At 37.7% G+C, this 19,084-nt stretch overlaps 1 protein-coding gene across 1 annotated transcript in view; it reads right to left on the reverse strand.

Annotated features, from left to right (window-relative positions):
• Positions 1-2,185: 2,185 nt before the first annotated feature.
• NHS (NHS actin remodeling regulator) overlaps positions 2,186-19,084 on the reverse strand; it is a 353,913-nt gene continuing 337,014 nt past the window's right edge. Inside the window, exons 4-9 of the mRNA XM_065419307.1 lie at positions 18,489-18,551; positions 14,212-14,404; positions 10,721-10,852; positions 6,560-9,523; positions 6,016-6,142; positions 2,186-2,810 (exon numbers count right to left, since the gene is read on the reverse strand). Coding sequence (XP_065275379.1) covers positions 2,186-2,810; positions 6,016-6,142; positions 6,560-9,523; positions 10,721-10,852; positions 14,212-14,404; positions 18,489-18,551 — 4,104 coding nt within the window. The remainder of the gene's footprint in view (positions 2,811-6,015; positions 6,143-6,559; positions 9,524-10,720; positions 10,853-14,211; positions 14,405-18,488; positions 18,552-19,084) is intronic.

Consider the following 19,084-nt stretch of genomic DNA (forward strand, 5'->3'; position numbering starts at 1 on the left):
GGTTTTCCTGATGTTTTAAACCGTTTTGCCGATTTAATTTCCCCCCAACACACATACTCACATGCACACACTGACCATATCCCACATACTGTATGCTATCACACTGCACAGAAGGACGGTAGAAAACCCTGAATTATATTTTTTGTGGTGTACACTAGATGAAATAGGACATATTCTAATGGGAAATAACATTCAAATTTTTGTTAAGTCATTCTAGTTTATTCAGTCATTCCAAAATCATTCCAATTTTAAATAGAACCGTCCTCTTCAAAACATTATTTGCCTTCTTTTAAAACTCTCTGCCCTATGCATTGTATAAGTAAAACCTAAACCAATAAAACCCCTTTCACACATCCCACTTCCCTATCGTCGTTTACTTATGCTTGAAGCCAAATTTATTTGATTTCTTTAGTACCAAAGTACCTTTCTGTCATCCTACTCACTCTGTCCTACTCCATGCCACATTCTTCCTTAAAAGCTCTCCTCTGCATTAAACCATCCCATGTTCAAAAGCATACTCTACTGCAAGCAATACCAACTGCTTACATTTTGAACAAATAGGGCCTGATTCTCCACTTGGCTTAAGCGGTGCTACACCGTTGGAAAACTGGTGTAACAAAAGGGAATCAGGCCTATCATTTTAAACATTGGTTTTATTTTGTTTAAAAATTAAAGATATAAAACAACTTGTGGTTTGAGCTCACAGCTACGTTTTCTTTCAGTTTTAAGACAAGAAAATTCAAGTAACTTCAAGTAATTCAGCTTTTGTTTCCCTGCCTTCAGTTTATCAAAGCATTTGCTCTGACTCATCTCCTTTCCCTCCCCCATATCATTCCCCCACCCTGTTAAGCATTTCTGGTAAACCCAGACAAAACTAAGCTGTATGTGGCTGGCATAATGAACCAGAGCATTCCTCATTTAATAATGAATATAAATAATGCGTACACACACTTATTTCCCAGCTACGTTTTTCACAGTGTCATTTCTGTAAATATTTAGGTAGCATGAATCTCATCAGCACAAAGAGAAAGCTTCACTGAAAACTCATTGTAAATATTTACTGATAAAACGGTGTTTGTTGCATGCTTATAATTTATTTGTTTCCTTTAAGAACCAGAAACTAATCATGTTTAAAGATTATATTTCTCAGGTTATGACTGTGTTATGTATCCCAATAGTCTAATAAGAATATGAAAATAAGTACTATTTCCTCATAGCTATTCTCTCTAATGCAATCCATGTCAGAATAAAGGGCTAAGGGACACTGTCAAATGTGACTGCTTGGGGCTTTGCATTAGAAATGATTTTGTTCTGTTAAAAGCATGCTTTCCATCCCTACCAATTACCACATTGAAACTCACAGCTGCACTTTGCAATTAGCTTGTTTTGAGCTAAATTTTGAAAGACAAATGGTTACTTTAAAATTAATCAGCTCTTAATTAGCCTTAATATTTCATTAATTAACATTGAGATTTTCTTTCATACAGTTAGAATTCAGATTTGAGGCTTTTTGATCACACTGAAAGTGGTATTGGTGGACATGTAAATATGATGTTTGATATGAAAATGGTATTCACAGAATACAGTTAGTACATTTTACTATTTTTGTCTTCTATAAACAAAGTTGTTATGCAGTAAACTGTTTGCCATGTGTCCACTTTTTTCTGATTATTCTATTTACAGATTTTTATCAAAAATATGGTATTTACATATGTTCTGTTAATTTTTTCTAAATTTTGTTTCAGTTCATTTTAGTGTAGAAAAATACCAATCCGTAAGCACAATTTCATTTTTTCCCTAGGGAAGCACTACAGTGAGAGGTTTTGTTCCTAAATAGGCAACTTAAAAAAAAAGTTATTTTTAATTCTATGAAAATTGGATGATTTTGAAATCTACAGTGACAACAGGAATGAGAGTAGGATAAATGAAGCTAAAGGTAAACAGAAGAGACATAGCATATATTTCTACTTTTTAGAAAATGTAAAGTAATCAGTAGCTACAGCTCTAAATTTCTGTTTTCCCAGCATCTTATAAACACAAACACTTTTAAGCATTGATATTGCCCTGCAATTGTTTTGACTGCTACAGAGTTGGCCTGTTATATTCACATCCTTTTATAACCCCAGTAATTTCAGAGTTTACAAGTTTCACAGTCAACAGTGTGGCTCTCTGGAGCTTAGGCAACCTATGTTGAACTCTGAGAAGATCGGTCGTCATGAGGGCTGCCATCTGAATTCTCAGTTTCTCCTTCTGAGATAGCTTGCATCGGCGTATTGTACAGCCTACAGCGTACGCTGTAACGGCTGCTGCTGGCTGCAGGAGGTGCCCGCGAGCGCCCTACTCTTGAAGATGCAGACATAGAAAAGCTCTTGGAGGAGAAGCCTTCTGCATTAACTCTAGGGGAGCAAGGAGACAGGGGGGATAATGCTTCAGGAGTTGATGCCTGGGGAGTCTCATCAGTGTTTTGAGGGGAATCCACAATTAGCTCACTGGGAGATTTGGGCAAAATAGGGCTCTTTAGTATCTCGGTCGCTGACATCCTATAGCTAGAATCGGATCGACTGCCCTTTTTAAGGAGCAGTAGCTTAAATTCCTCGTTAGATGTGTTGGACTTTTTGGCATTCCTGTAAATAAGACCTGGAGACCTCTGACTGCTTGTTGGGGCTCCCACATTGCTGGCAGGTGGCACACTGCTGGCAGGTGACGTGCTGCTAGCAGGTGACGTGCTGCTGGCCCCAGATGAAGCTCTCAATCTGTTTCTTACAGAAACATCTCCAGAATCTTTTCTCCCAAGTACTTTTCTTTTTGATCTGTTAAAAAACAAAGGCACATATGTTTGTATGTTATTCACATGAAATAATACATAGCATTGCTACAGCAATTTACAGCTTCACAGAACTAGGCACTTATTAACTAATGACTCCTCACAATACCCCCACCAAGTAATGTAGGTTAATAATCATTGAAAAACTTTAAATGGCATGTAAGAATTGTATGTACATTAGGCACTAGTTACAGAGAGTAGCTCCTGTCCCACTCAACTCTGCTTGGCCCAGTCTATACAATTCATCCATGGTAGGACTTACACAGGCTTGGGAAAAGGATGGAATAATGCAACAAAAGGTGACATTCTCTCTACTTTTGGCTCTGACTCTCCAGCAAGAGCCACCAGATCAGAATCCCCTCTACTTACAGAAGAGGTGGCGGCAATTTGGCCCTATATTTGAATACTGATATATATGTCGTCTTAGGTTTAATTATTATAAATTGTAACCTGTTTTAATCCATTGTAGCTGATATTAGAAAACTTCAGTTGTACTTTAGTCGTGATGGAAAATTTTAATTAAATTAAAAAAAAAAAATCTAATTCTGAAGCGCTGGCTGGCTTCTCTTGGGTTTCAATATCATCGCCAGCTCATAAGAACAGAGCTAGTAGGCAGAATGAAGAGACGATTGTGGGTATTTTGCTCAGGAGATATGCATGTTAACAACAACAACAACAACGGATGGCACCAATTGTATTTGTAAATTGTTCTACTCATTCCATAAAGATATTCAAGCTGTTCACCAGCAATACAATACAATATTATAATAAAGCAACCTTTAAAAGCCCCTTTTAAAATTTTAACAAAATAAATAAGGTGGCTACAGCACACAGAGAAAGGAGCAGATGAAAGATTCCAAGTAAAGGGCCAACAATTGTTATGCAGTTGTCATCCCAGCATAGAGTTTTTCTCGGAAGTTTGGTAAAAATCAGAGTTTTAAGATTATGGTGTTTGGAAAAAGCTATAGTTTATTTGGAAAATAATTCCATGTCTTTTTGGCTCATCATATGAAGAGCTATATTTATAAATATAAATTGATGTTCTTTTGACAAGCTACTAGGCTGAGTTAGATGTGGGGAGTAAGAGACCCGGGGAAATGTGACCAGGCAGGAGTTCAGGAGGATGTACAGAGAAAGGGAAGAAGGACTAGGAGGGACATGGACTGGGGTTAGGGTTCAGGGGGGTATACAGGTGGGTAGCATGAAGCCATGTCTCAGAGTTGGGGTGCTGTAGAGGAGGAGTCAGGCAGAAAACACTGATGTGATGGAAGGGGGAATGAAATAGGGTTGAATAGTATAAAGGGCATGAAATGGGAAAGAAGAGAAAGGGCAAGGATGGTGGTGCAGGGAACCAGGGAAGGCATATATGATGTGCATACAGGGTACATAAGGTCAGTTTTTTATGGTATAAAAGCCACATCATATCCTCCATTCCCTCCACTGTCCACTACCCTGTATCCCAAGATGATACAACTCCCACTTACCACACACACCTCCTATGGACTTCCTAAAATCTGGAGGAGGGGAACCGTGCTTTAGTGGACCTTATAAACTCTGCTGAAGTAGAGCTACTCTCCTGTAGCCCTTATACACCAACCCAATTGAAGCTCTTGGCTTTCATTAAATAAATGGGAAATTTATAACCAAACAACTGTTAAAAACAGTTAAGATTGAAGGTGTATTTTAATGGAACCCAGCTAGCACCCAATAATGAGACTGTACTTCCTTTACAAAAATCCAGTGCCTCTTTAAAAATCCAACTGTCTGAAAGTCTGGTAATGCACAATTAAGGAGATGCAGCCAGTCTCCCACTGCACATAATCCTTCATCACTCCCTATGATACCAATAAAGCAAAACAGTTAATCACATGATTAAGTCCATCCTTAGTCAGCAAAGCACTTAATGGGTGCTGGTAGGCTGGCATCCCTACAGGGGCAGAGGTTTGTGGTTTGTTGTATGTGTTGTATGCTGGTTCTAGTGGTGAGGGATGCATCTCGGTGGAGGAGTAAAAGGTATGTCATGTTAGATGCCTTAACTTTTCATGTCCTTGCTTTTGTCATTTTGTGTAAGGTATGTTATATAGAAAGTTATCCTAACACACACACAACTTTGTGTTTTTTTAGATTCCCAGTTTTTTAGATTAAGAAAGGATCTCCAACCCAGCAATGGCTTCTTTGTGAAAATAACCATCTGGTGCAGAAGTTACTTCTGCTCCTTAATTGCTGAACAGTTTGACAAAGAACAGGATCTTCAACATTGGTAGCTGTTACTTTCATGAAGACAAGGAACCCCTGAGCACACTGACAATTTTACAAAGAGCAAGGCGCTCGATACAGTAGCTGTTGCTTTGTCAAAAGCACTCTTCTTTGTGACATTGTTAGTTAGGTCAGGAGCTTCGCTAATGAAGATTATAGTTTTATGAAGACCAGCTTCATTCCTGAACTGGCTGAACAGTTTCACAGAACTCTTTTTCTATGACAAACCAATAGCTACTACTTCATAGAAGATCCTGGTTGTCATAAACAATGGTTTCCTTCAGCTCACCACAACTTAAACCAACAGTTATGACAAGAAGCCCTAACAATTTTTTTGTTAATCAACAAAATAATTATATAACCTCAGAGGCAGAACGAAACACATTTTGTACTTTCTACACTTCGCAGTTTTTAAGTTAGAGTGACCCAAAACCTCATGAGATTCAGAATGTGAATTCTGGACAGATTAATTTCTAATAGATTAGAATTCAGAATCCAAGAAGCTGATTTTCTTGAAACTGCTCAGAAAGTTCCATTTTTATTCAATGATTATGTGCTAAAAATTTGGAGCAAATACACTGTGGTTTTCATATAAAACCAAGAGCTTGAATCCTGCTGTAAGTGTAAAACAGCACATTCTTAACTATGGTAGCATAATGGAACTTCCATAATACTCTTACTGTCAGTGGAAATAGAACTCAGAATCTTCAGCACCAAAACTCTCTACTACTTGAACCAAAGGAGTATCTCCATTAGCTAATAAGAGTAATAGGCTCTTATTCTCAATGTGGTCCAGCTAGTAAATGGGAACATGACTCACTTAGCCAGTGTGCATTCCCTTCTTGGACATTGTTAGTTGATGCTTAGCTGCAGATTTTAGGAGAAGATTGTATTCTGTATTCATATGGATTCCAGTAACAGTAATGCTAGATCACCTGTGAATGACTGCAAATAGATCCTCTGTAGTGCGAGGTTTGTTTGGAGACACAAAAACATCTTCTGCTTCAGTCTGAGAATCTTCACTCAATGGTGAAATTATGGAATCATCACTTGGAGAAGATTCTTAAATAAGAAAAGAAGCAATGTCAGATGCTTGCCACATTTTACAATAGGATGCTAATGCAATTCACAAGCTCAATTAATAATGGAATTGTCTATGCAATAATATACACTTTAAATCTAGTCTAAATATTGTACTCATCTGTCAAAGTACTGTTTCTTGGTATAAATGGTTTAGTGCTCTTTTCTTAACTGAAATGAAGTAACAGGAGAATGCAAAATATATATTCTTGTAAGAATGTTTAAAATAAAGTCAGCCAGATACTCAGCTGACATAAATCAGGATAGCTCCATTAAAATCAATGGAGTTATGAAGAGTCCCTCAACCTGAGAATCAATATTTTTAATGATCACTAAAAATCATCTCTATATAATCACTTTTTTAAATTATAGAATTAGTTAGTTAATTATAAAACTGACCTTTCAGTGAAGCATCATCTGCACTCCCTTGTGTCTCCTCTGTCCTGCTGTCATCAGAGGCACTTTTGGTTGGAATACCTGATGCAACATCATTTTCCTGCTCAGAACTTTTTTCATTAAGTGAATTTACAGTTGATATCTCTGATTCATAGCTGATATTCCCAGGCACTTTGTCATCACGGTGGCTTATATCAAACTGATGCTTAGGCTGATTACTAATGTCTGCTCCCCCAGCTGGTAGATCAGACTGGAATGTGGTTTCATCCACAGGTTTAGATGCCAACTTTTGTTCACAGACTGCAGGTAATTCTTGCTTAATCTGCACAGGATCAAGGCTCCCTTCCTGTTCTGTTTCATGATAAGTTATCTTAACTTCATAATCACTTGTGAGGACAGCTAAACCTTTTTGAAACCCTTCTGTAGCAGTGTTACGGATTTGTGTGTTCTCTGGTAAAGGCTCACCAACTGGATGCATTTGGTCTTTCATGGTGCTTGCTTCTAAAATACCCACATTTGCTGAGGTTACAGTTTCTTGATCACAGTTATTCTGTACACTGATAGATGAATCTTTTTCTGAATGCAGTTTATCAGGGCCTGTCTCCACTGGAGAAGAGTCAATATAGGACATTATGGCATCTTCAGTAGAGTACTGACGTGATACTGATTTCTTAGCTACAAGTGGCCTCATTTTGCCTGGAGAAATGGCAGTCACCATTAATGTGGTTTCTTGTATGCAGAGAAGGTCTGTATTATCGTCTTTTTGTTTCACTTCTTCAGGCTTATTAATCGATTTAAGGTGAACAGATTTTAGAACTGAAGGTGTAATAGCAAGGGCTGGTGGAGGATTAGGGTTTAGTGCTTCTCCTACCATGTTCTGTTTATTGTGATTAAAAGCATGCAACTGGTTTCTGTGAGCAAATGGTTTATTCAAGACATTATGAAGAGCACTTAGGTCAAGATGAGTAGGAGGTATAATTGGAAGTTCTAGATCTTTGTTTAGAGATACAGTGCCATCTTTAGAAGAAGGTTGTTGCAATGAGGACTTCCTTTCTGGTACTTTTGGCTTTCTTTTACTACCCCCTGGAGATAAGGGCCCAGAGAAGAAAGCTGTCGGGAAAGAGGATGTTGGTGTTTCAGACTGACTGGAGTAACCACTAGAGGGTGATGCTAAACCCGCCAACTTTTCCGGGGAAGCCAGCTTAAACTCATTATCAACAGAAGGTAGGGATGGGGTGGTGGCTCTCGATCCAGATTGGGATGTTTGTGATTCAGAACTTTCTGGCGACTTTATGCATTCTATGACTGTAGTACCCGTAGCTGTGCTTGAATTGGATAAAGACCTATAAGGATCATTAGATTTCAAGTCATTTAGAAGCCAGAGATCTGCATAGTGAGATTGTTCAGCACCTTCATCTTTAAATGATGGAATATCCGTGGTGTCAAACTGAATGTTCTTTAATTCACTGTCATTCTGATTAATCCAGGAGAGTTCCTGTTTGCTTGGCAGATTAGAGTTTTCCACTCTAGAAGGTGTATTTGAAAACTCAAGTGGCAGCTTCATTTCCCTGGAAGTGTGAGGCACGTGCTGCCCACTGTTTATCTTTGGTTCTTTCTTCTCAGGAAGATCTGTGCTGCCATCAGATTTCCTCAAAGATGAACTGCGTTTTGGTGGGGCTGGCTTTGCCTTTGGTTTCTTAAGAGAGATGCTCTGTCTTCCCTGCCTCCTGTGGTTTACATAATCCTGCCAGGCACAATCCGTGAGACTGGAAGCAACATCTGCATTCTGGCCACTCTCAGAGCCTGCGGCTGCATAGTTACAAATATAACTTTTATTACCTTTGAGACCACAGTCAAAGTGCATGGAGGTATAATATCCTTCAGTGTCCACAGAAAAGTGTGAGCTAGTGTCTGCTTTGTCAGATGGGGTCTTTTCTAGAAAGCTATCGTAAGTGGCCATACTCGTAAAACTTGGGCATTCTAGGCTGTCATCCTTTGGGCGTTCAGGGCTGAAATCTTGACGACAGGATGCATCGTGATGATGATGCAAGTAATTCCATTCACTATCGCTTGTGTTGCTGTTATTGGGGTCATCAAGTAAATCCGCTACAGTGGAGGTGAAGGAGCTTGCCCTGTGACCTCGAACCTTATCTATGTGATCACTGTACTGCTCTGTTATAAAGACGCTAGAATCTTCATTGGCATTAGGAGCAGTGTTCAGTGACAATTCTGAGTCACAATGTGAGGAGCCAGTCAACGGAGGAGAAGCAGCAGGAGGAATGGTTTCCGATGTCTGTGAGGGACATGTTGAGCTACTTCCACTCCAGTTCCCACTGGAGGATTGATGGTCATCTTTCTGGTCCATGTGACTGCTGAGAAGGACTCCTGCTGTGGAGATAGAGTGAATGGGGCTCCCAAAGGTGTCAGAGTTTGATGAAATCTCACAGCTTCCAGAATCTGCCATCCTTGACAACCTTGACCTCCCTCTCTCGTTTACATTATGTTCTGGGCTGTGAAGGTTCTGAGAACAAGTTAAACCTATGGGCTGGTGTTCTTGTGAACCCTGGTTATTGTTACCCTTTTTCGGGATTCTTTCTTGGCTTGCCAAAAAGTCTTCTGCTTCATACGCTGAAGTTTTGGCATCAGCATCTTGATCAGCTTCACTGGCTCTAGCACCTTCACGAGGAAGACTCCGTGATCGGATACGGTTGCTCACTGCTGTAGTGAACATTGCGTCACCGTTGTCTGTCAACACCAAAATGTTGCCGGCTGAATGTGACAAGGAGGCTACAACACTTTGACCTCTCTGAGCTCGGATTCTTCTTCTGGATGGAGCAGCAATGAGAATTTCTTCAGTCTGGCACTCAGAGTCTCTGGTACCTGATCTCCTGTTGATTGTACTGGAGAAGTCTGGATTTGCATGCACAATCACATTCCGTTCTCTCGCTACTGGTGATTCATCAGAATCTAGGATACATGTAAAATTGTGTGAGATACATTTTTACATTTGCTGACTAACGATGACCCGCAGAGTAACCCAAGAAACATATTTGTCGTAGACTTTTTTCTTGCTGAGTATTGTACCAAATGTAACTTTACTATAAAAAGCATATAAGGCAGACCTTATCCCGGTAAGATGGGAAATTCTCCTATTCCTGCAATGTGATCTTGGTTCTCCTATTCCTGCAATGTGATCTCGCGCTGAGCTGATCTTGCTGTGACAAGATAAATATTCACTTTTTAGTTTGTGTCACTGTATTTCAACTAATAAAGGCTGTTTTAATGAGCTGTTGCCTTATAGAAAACTTTGTAATCATTTTTATTTAAAACAAATCTATTTTGATTGTATATGTATGAATTTCCTTTATCTGATTCTTTACTACCAAGGGCATTTGCATAATAACAGGATCTTTGTTTCATAGGCTCTAGTTGCTTATTCCCTAATATGAACACATTCCTGGCTGGCTTCAGGAACAGATGTATGCTTAAGAAATAAAGATCCTGGATCTAATGTTGATCTCACACCCATTTTACACTAGAGCTGACTTCCAAAGCGTTACTTCTGATTTACACTGATATGAGATCAGAGTTAGGCCTCCTGATTTCATCCTCCGTAATAAAGAATGAGTGGGAATTGAAATTGGAAAAATAGATAAGAATAATGTTTGACAAAGTTTCTAGGAAAGCACTTGCAGATGTCTAATTCAGATATTCAGTTGGTTATATATGTAAGTTGTTCTGGGTGCTGTGACAGCTCATCATCTTGCAGGATAATATCTGTCACTTCTTTACCTTAAGATCTCTTGCACAAGAAAAAACTTTCACTGAATCTAGTTACTTTTTATGCACATAACTATGGTTATAGAACAAAAATAAACTGAAAAAAAAATTAAGTAACTGATTACACATTTAAACAATAAGGGTTGAACATGTATATCTATATCACTCGGTAAGGCCTGTGGTATGTCAAGGCCATATTGAGTAATATAGCTTTGCTTACTGTATTAAAGAAAAAAAACCAAACACATCATTTCCAAACTCCACAACCATAAAAGCGTTAATGTTTCCTTGGAAAGCTGTTTGGAAGGCAGGCTACCACTTCAGATCCCTGCGATTTAAGTCAGTTAGAATGCTATCTATTGAAGATTTTTATTTATACTACACCTATTTCTTGTTGCACTCTTCTGGGGATGCCAGAGATGGTTTTCCTCCTTCTCAACTTTCGTCTTCGCTGTAGTACAGATTGTGAATGAACAAGAGAGCAGCGTATACTAGCCTCTCTGTCAAAACCAACTCCTGCAACCCATAAATAGGTCTCATTAGCCTTTAGAAATGGTAAACAAATGTCATGGCTGGAACACAGCGGAGGTATGTGAGCTTGGAGCCTGTGAATAAATATAATGGAGCCCTTATGCAGCTCTTATGTAAATTATATTACGGTATATCACAGTGTTACTTCTAACTCCGGCTCCCTCTCAGCAGCCTGCACTGCCAAAAGAAACAGAAGGAGAAAAAAGAAAGTAAACAAATAAGAAAAGGAAAACAGTTAGGAATTCTCCATGGCAGGCATCTTTATCACAGCTACTTATTTGTTTGCCATGGAGACAATGAAGTCAACACCTCTGCAAAGAATGGTAGCAGCCAAGATGATAACCTGAATCTGGTCAGCTATATTCTGACTCATTTAAACAAACTAATTAACTAACTAACTAAAAAACTGGTTCATAAAACCATTTTGCCATAGTTTGCTAATTCTGAGGAGACCAAGGTGCTAAGGGAAAAGGTGAATAAAGTATTTTATATCCACATACAAGTTTAGAGGACATTTTTCTTAACTGTTATATAGGGTCAACATTTAAATAAATGTGTACTTAAAGTTCAGTTTCTAAATCCACATTTAGCCACCTCCAAAACTGGCATGATTACCCCGCAGCCTCCCATGGAAGTCAGTGGTTGCTGCTGGGTGACCAGCACTTTTGAAAACTAGGCCACATACTTAGGTGTCTAAATGTGGATTTAAGAACTGAAATTTAGACACTCATTTTTTAAAACTTTGGCTATACAGAATAGATAAGAACATCTCATTTTGTTTACATTTGCATGGTGTTACTACTAAAGGAAGGTTTGTTTTTCTCCATGATCAATAAAAAATTAAATGGAAGACAGCCAAAAAATAGAGCACTTAGCAGGGGTGCTGGAACAATTTGAATAGTGGGGGTGCTGAGAGCCACTGAACCAAACTGTAAACCCGGTATATGATGGAAATCACTTCAAGCCAGGGGGTGCGGCAGCACTCCTCGTTCCAGCACCTATGGCACTTAGCTGTGGCTGGCTTCTCTAGCAAATGCAAAGTCATGCTCTCTAAAGTTGGCAAGACTCATGTTTGAATAATTGGGCCAGGGCTATAAACAGTGAAGTTGGGGCTACTCTTTCTGTAGTTTGCAATCTTTAGAAAAAAATAAAACAAAGCAACCCAATCCTGACTAAAAAAAATAAAAAAAATAAAAGCTCTATGTTAAATAGCGTATAATTATATTAAACATAATTATACACACACACACATACATATTACATTACATAACAATGCAAAACATTAAAAAGTAACTTTCTTGTAAAAGTTCTTCTTGAAATCTACTACAGTGTAATAGAGGCTTCAGACAGATATCCCATAACCACCAGTGCCCCTGTAATAAGCAGAGGAAGAACTTTCTTTAATAATGAACAAAAGTGCTCTAAACTCCACTACCTGTAATTTTTTAACGTGAATGTTTATCGGGTTTTTTTTTTTTTAACAAAATCAAATTGCTTTAAATAGCTGAAATTCCAGCAATTATGAGTTAGTTACACGTGACCCATGTGGCCAATGTGTCAGGTCATCTCCCAGTGGCAGGTGGAGTAGGGTATACTCTCCCCTTTATGTGTACAAATTATTCACATTAATGTTAATGAGAATGATACACACTAAACAGCCAGAAGATTATGTACCATTCTAGGGATGTAAACGTGGTGAGTGGAAATTTGGTTCCAATTTATGACAGGTAGAGTCCAGACAAAAACTCTATTACTGGAAAAGTTGACATTTATCCCAGATCTAAGGGTATACGCTCCTCTAAATATGTATGTGTAACTTTAGTGACAGTAGGAAATAGGTGCGTGCATGCTGAGGAGAATATACTCTTTAAGGCCTCACATTGTACTTATAATTAATCCTGTTAGTTATCACAGTATTATTTTCTGCTCTGATGTCCCATAAGGATATCTGACCCTCACACCCTTCTCTGATTAGAGCACTACCAGAAAAGCACAAAGGAATAAATAATACTTACTTTTATGTTTTAAGTAGAGCTGTGCAAATAAAATAATTTTTGATTCATTGGCAATTTTGAAAAGTAAAATAAAAATGTTTTGGGTTAGACAGAAAATGAAAATTTTCCAAATTTTTGGCATATCGAAACAAATAAATAAAATCCTGGATCTAATAAAACACATTGCTTTGACAAAATCAAAATGTTTCAATTCAATTTTGACTTTTTTTTTTTTTTACATTTTTGATTTTTTTAAATAAAATTAAAGGAAATTTTTAAATGAAAAATCTTTTCAAACTGAAAAAAATCAAAATGTTTCATTTAGAAAATGTTGAAATGAAATGTTTCAATTTTTTTCAGATTTCCCCCCCTAAAACAATTTGGCAAAACTGACATAAATTCATCAATCTGGTGTCGCTGAATCTGCATTTTTCATAGGAAAAAGCTTCAGCTGAACAGTTTCACCCAACTCTAGTTAGAAGTTTAACTGTAAGTACACAGCTTTTCTTGCTGATCATTACACTTGAGTCTTCAGTCAGAGAGGCTGCCTAGTTTGCACTCTGAAATTAATCAAAAATTGGTGCAAGGTAGTTTTATGGAAAACTCAGATGACTTTAGTACTCTAATCACTGAACCATACATGAGAAAGAGACAGAAAATGGAAGACAGACTGAAAGAAAACGGAAGCTTATTTTTGGCTTTTGGAAATAAATTATCCCTCACATTTAATAATGTATATACCTGCTGCATACCAATATGTAAACAAATTCATAAAATAAATAAAGCATAAACTAAAAGAGTTATAAATAAATGACGATGCCATTACTATACCTTCAGCTTAGCAGCATGAAAAGAGATCTCAAAGCAATGGCTTATACGCTACATGATCATTACTTGCATATTTAAAGTACTGCAAGTGCTATAATATTTTCCATGCCCTTATTTGCTCGGTTACATATGATTATCATATGATTAACCACTATGGCTTTCTGCATTATTTCAGTTAGCTAAATTCAAAGAGCTGTTTTATGCCCTTTTAAATGCCAGTTGCCAGTCATATACATAACAAAATTACACATCATACCGTGTAATTTAGTGTTAGATAACAGTTTGTAATGTGACACAAATACACTGGGCCAAATTAATACTGGATGTAATGCCATTGACTTCAGTGGATCTATATGAGGGAGGAATTGAGCCCAGTTAGTGTCCTGTACAAAATTAAATTCTTGAGTCAAAGTCTTGACTTATAGATTGTAAAGTCCTGTGTTTTGAAACACAGTTAATGTAATGAAATATTCTGACCTGACCACCCTTGAATCAAGCAAAAGAAATAGAAGAGATTTGTACCAGTGACATTGATGGGGATAATGCAAGAGGAAATCACTTGGGCATCTTGTTTCATTTTCTCCTCTGGAGTTGGGAGAGGTAGTGCTTTGCTCCAATTAGTTTGCTTATCCAGTGTAGAAGGGATATTATGTATTGGATTTTTCGGCCTCTGCCCTAGCATGACATCTGTGTCTTCCTCCTCTGGTGGATGGGACTGCAAATGAATACATTCAAAATCAGTGTTCACTGTTTAGTCATACAAGACTAATTTTTAAACAAAGCAGTAGAAAGAGATTAGAGGTAAATTACAGGTGAGCAATGAAGAATTATAGATATTCCAAACAATTGTATGACTATTGTTCCCACAGATACATGATGTACAGTAAGAAGATAAAAAATACCTCAACATACTGGAAATGTTTTAGTGTAGATTAAATGTGTATAGAACAATTTTTTAATGGGAAGAGGCATGCACTTTATTTGTTTGCATTTGCTGCAAGTGTGCACACAATTATGACTGATTTTAGGCATTTGTGCACGCCACTCTAGTATATGCGCATAAAATTGTGGTAAATGTGCATGCAAAGGTTTTGTACACACAAGTACATTGACGACCACTGAAAACTGGTGCCATGTAAGCATTAATTTGAGGATATGCAGTAAGAGGCCCAAAGCTTTCAAAGTATCAATTCTTAGTTCAGAAAAAAAAGATACCAATTTCACTTTTACTAATCAGCCAGGAATGCAATCAGATTTAAGGATACAGAAAAACTACAGCTATAAATTTGGCTGTAACTGGTGTTGGTGATTATGGTGTCAAGACGAATATTAACCAAGGAGAGGATTAGCTGCTTAAGAACTAACTTAGGAACTAGGGCTGTCAAGCAATTAAAAAATTATTTGTGTTTAATCGTGCGATTAAAAACATTAATTGCGATTAATCGCACTGTTAAACAATAATAGAATAGTATTTATTTAAATATTTTTGGATGTTTTCTACATTTTCAAATATATTGATTTCAATTACAACACAGAATATGAAGTGTACAATGTTCACTTTATATTTGTTTTTGATTACAAATATTTGCACTGTAAATATGATAAAAGAAATAGTATTTTTCAATTCCTCCATTAAAAGTACTGTACTGCAATCTCTTTATCATGAAAGTTGAACTTACAAATGTAGAATTATGTACAAAAAATAACTGCATTCAAAAATAAAACAGTGTAAAACTTTAGAGCCTACAAGTTCACTCAGTCCTATTTCTTGTTCAGCCAATCGCTCAGACAAACAAGTTTGTTTACATTTGCAGGAGATAATGCTCCCCACTTCTTGTTTACAATGTCACTTGAAAGTGAGAACAGGCGTTCGCATGGCACTGCTGTAGCCGGCGTCGCAAGATATTTACATGCCAGATGCGCTAAAGATTCATATGTCCCTTCATGCTTCAACCACCATTCCAGGGGACATGCGTCCATGCTGACGACGGGTTCTGCTCAATAACAATCCAAAGCAGTGTGGACCAACGCATGTTCATTTTCATCATCTGAGGCAGATACCACCAGCAGAAGGTTGATTTTCTTTTTTGGTGGTTCGGGTTCTGTAGTTTCCACATTGGAGTGTTGCTCTTTGAAGACTTCTGAAAGCATGTTCCACACCTCGTCCCTCTCAGATTTTGGAAGGCACTTCAGATTCTTAAACCTTGGGTCGAGTGCTGTAGCTATCTTTAGAAATCTCACAACGGTACCTTCTCTGGGTTAAGAAAGTGTTCTTAAAACGAACAATATGTGCTGGGTGATCATCTGAAATTGCTATAACATGAAATATATGGCAGAATGCGGGTAAAACAGAGTGGGAGACATACAATTCTCAAGGAATTCAGTCACATTATTTTTTTAACGAGCATCGTCAGCATGGAAGCATGTCCTCTGGAATGGTGGCTGAAGCATGAAGGGGCATGCAAATGTTTAGAATATCTGGCACATAAATAACTTGCAATGCCGGTTACAAAAGTGCCACGTGAATGCCTGTTCTCACTTTCAGGTGACATTGTAAATAAGAAGTGGGCAGCATTATCTCCCATAAATGTAAACAAACTTGTTTGTCTTAGCGATTGGCTGAACAAGAAGTAGGATTGAGTGACCTTGTAGGTTCTCAAGTTTTACACTGTTTTGTTTTTGTGTGCAGTTATGTAACAAAAAAAAAAATCTACATTTGTAAGTTGCACTTTCATGATAAAGAGAATGCACTACACTACTTGTACGAAGTGAACTGAAAAATACTATTTCTTTTATCATTTTTACAGTGCAAATATGTGTAATAAAAATAATAATATAAAGTGAGCACTGTACACTTTGTATTCTGTGTTGTAATTGAAATCAATACATTTGAAAATGTAGAAAAACATCCAAAAATATTTAATAAATTTCAATTGGTATTCTATTGTTTAACAGTGCGATTAAAGCTGTGATTACGGTAATCACGATTAATTTTGTTAATCACAATTAATATTTTTAGTTAATCACATGAGCTATCTGCGATTAATCGACAGCCCTATTAAGAAGTTCGAAGTATTATTTAGAAACCATGCAAATATTTCAGAACATGCTACCCATACCACTAGACATGGAAGTATAGAAGGCCAAATAAGCACTATTTCACTAGGAGGGTGGTGAAGCACTGGAATGCGTTACCTAGGGAGGTGGTGGAGTCTCCTTCCTTGGAGGTTTTTAAGGCCCGGCTTGACAAAGCCCTGGCTGGGATGATTTAGTTGGGAATTGGTCCTGCTTTGAGCAGGGGGTTGGACTAGATGACCTCCTGAGGTCCCTTCCAACCCTGATATTCTATGATTCTATGAGAAAAGGCATGGAAGAAAAACAGGTGTTTTTAAATAGAATAAAGGTCCAGAACTCTAATGCTGTTGTAGTTTCACTTAACAATAAAGTAATAAGTGAAAAACATTTTCTCCTAACTTTACAGTTAAAGACACATTTTCAAACTCTCTCTGTTTCCATTTTGTTTGGAAATGGGGGGGAGGGGGAACCACATGCCTTACTCTATGTCTGCCCTACTTTCCCCCTTTTTGAAGTTAATACACTTCTATGTAGTGAATGATCAGTCCTTGACTAGTTCAGGACATCTGCTTATGTCTTTTTCTAAATACTGTGGAATATTTTTGAGCCTGGTTTTCTTTTCAGTGTTAGATTCCCAGCTGGCTAACTATTGGGGCTCTTGCCTCTGGCTGTTGTTTACAGTATATTTTCAGAGTTTTAGTTTTGTGCACCTATGTGGTTAAGTCAAACATTTTTTCTCCCTTTTCTTGGCACAGCATTTAGCATGTAGTTACCTAATATTACACGATCACACCCAAATTATCATCTTTGTGCCATTCCTCTTCATAGAGTTCCCACAAATCCTGTGGGAGTTGAAGGTCTAAAGCTTGGCAAACATTTCCAAACCAGTTCCAAAAGTGTTTAAGATCATACTTAGCAGCCACTTATTTAAACTATTCCAGGACACTTACCTTATAAGTGTTATCTGCGAAAACACCCACAAACCCAGGAGACAGGGTATCTTCCCCCCCTTGAGAAAAATGTTTTTTTCCATATACGGTTTTAGTAAAACTTTGCAGCCTTCTTTCTCTCCTCAGCTTTTGTGCTGATCACCAGCAGACGTGAGTAGCTCATATAAACTTCAAGCACAAAAGACTTTGTTTCCTAGGTAACTTCCCCTCCCTTCTCTCCCCCCCAAAAAAGTTTGGGGCATTGGGGAAACACACACACACACACCATTTTGTTGCTGATTCCTTCCCTGAATAACAATGGATTGCTGGACAAAGAAAGCGTAGTGACCTGACAGCAGGCTCTGACTGTCTGCCAAAGCTACTGTTTGCAAACAATGGGAATGACAACTGTCCAGAGAATAAATGTATGCTTTTGCTCTGGCATCATTTTGATGGTTTCTTATGGTTTTGAAAAATATTGGTCTATTCTGAACATTGCAAGAAAATAAAATGCAATCACCCCCATTATAGAGTCCATCTCGATCCAGACCTTCAAAGCTAGTCAATAGGAGGAAATGATCCTGCAGTCCACTAAACCTATTACAGTTACCCAAAATGGGGAAAAAACGTGGTTGTTGTTCCTTATTGATAAGAGAGTAACACACAAAAGTTTTCTTTGAGATAGTGCAACAAAGTGAGAAGCGAAAAGCAAGCAAAAGAAAGGGTTAGAGGTTTGAAAGAGAGAAAATGAATGAGACAGGGCTGTTAGTTTAAGAATGCTTGTTTTTCCAATACCTTTCTACTCCACGGGGTCATGTGGCAACACTCAGTGGGGGAAGGCGAGCGGGTGCTGTTAAACTATAAACATGAAATGTGGGGGGGAAAAAGATAAAATTAAAAACATACACAAAATGTTTTTGATTAAAGCACATCAATTCTGTCTAGAGAAACCGCTATAAGATTTAAATTGAGCTACAACTGCAATCTGTTTCCAGCTGAAGAATTCACCTTCCTGAAAAGGTTCCTTTTCTCTGAATAAACCCCCATCTCATCACTTGGCGCATAAAGACATGTCCACACCCCAAAACTGTACTGATTTAGCTAAATTGGTTTAGCAACTAATATAGTTAAATTGAGGCAGCCTTCTGGTGTGACCATTGTTAAAAATCATCTTCAGAGTGCCTTATATAGCTTTAGCTTAGGTCAATTCCTTACAGATTTAAGTCAAAACTTTGTAAGGTACTCATCCAAATTACATGTCAATTATCTATTTCATGACTAAGTTAAAGATTTATCTGCTCATCTGAAAATAATGGCTGAAAATAAGGCTGATTCTAAAGATGATATATCTAAATCTTCTGTAGATCAATTTCAAATTTTTGACGTTACCA

Source organism: Emys orbicularis, chromosome 1 (genome assembly GCF_028017835.1).
Source record: "Emys orbicularis isolate rEmyOrb1 chromosome 1, rEmyOrb1.hap1, whole genome shotgun sequence".
Lineage (NCBI taxonomy): Eukaryota > Metazoa > Chordata > Testudines > Emydidae > Emys > Emys orbicularis.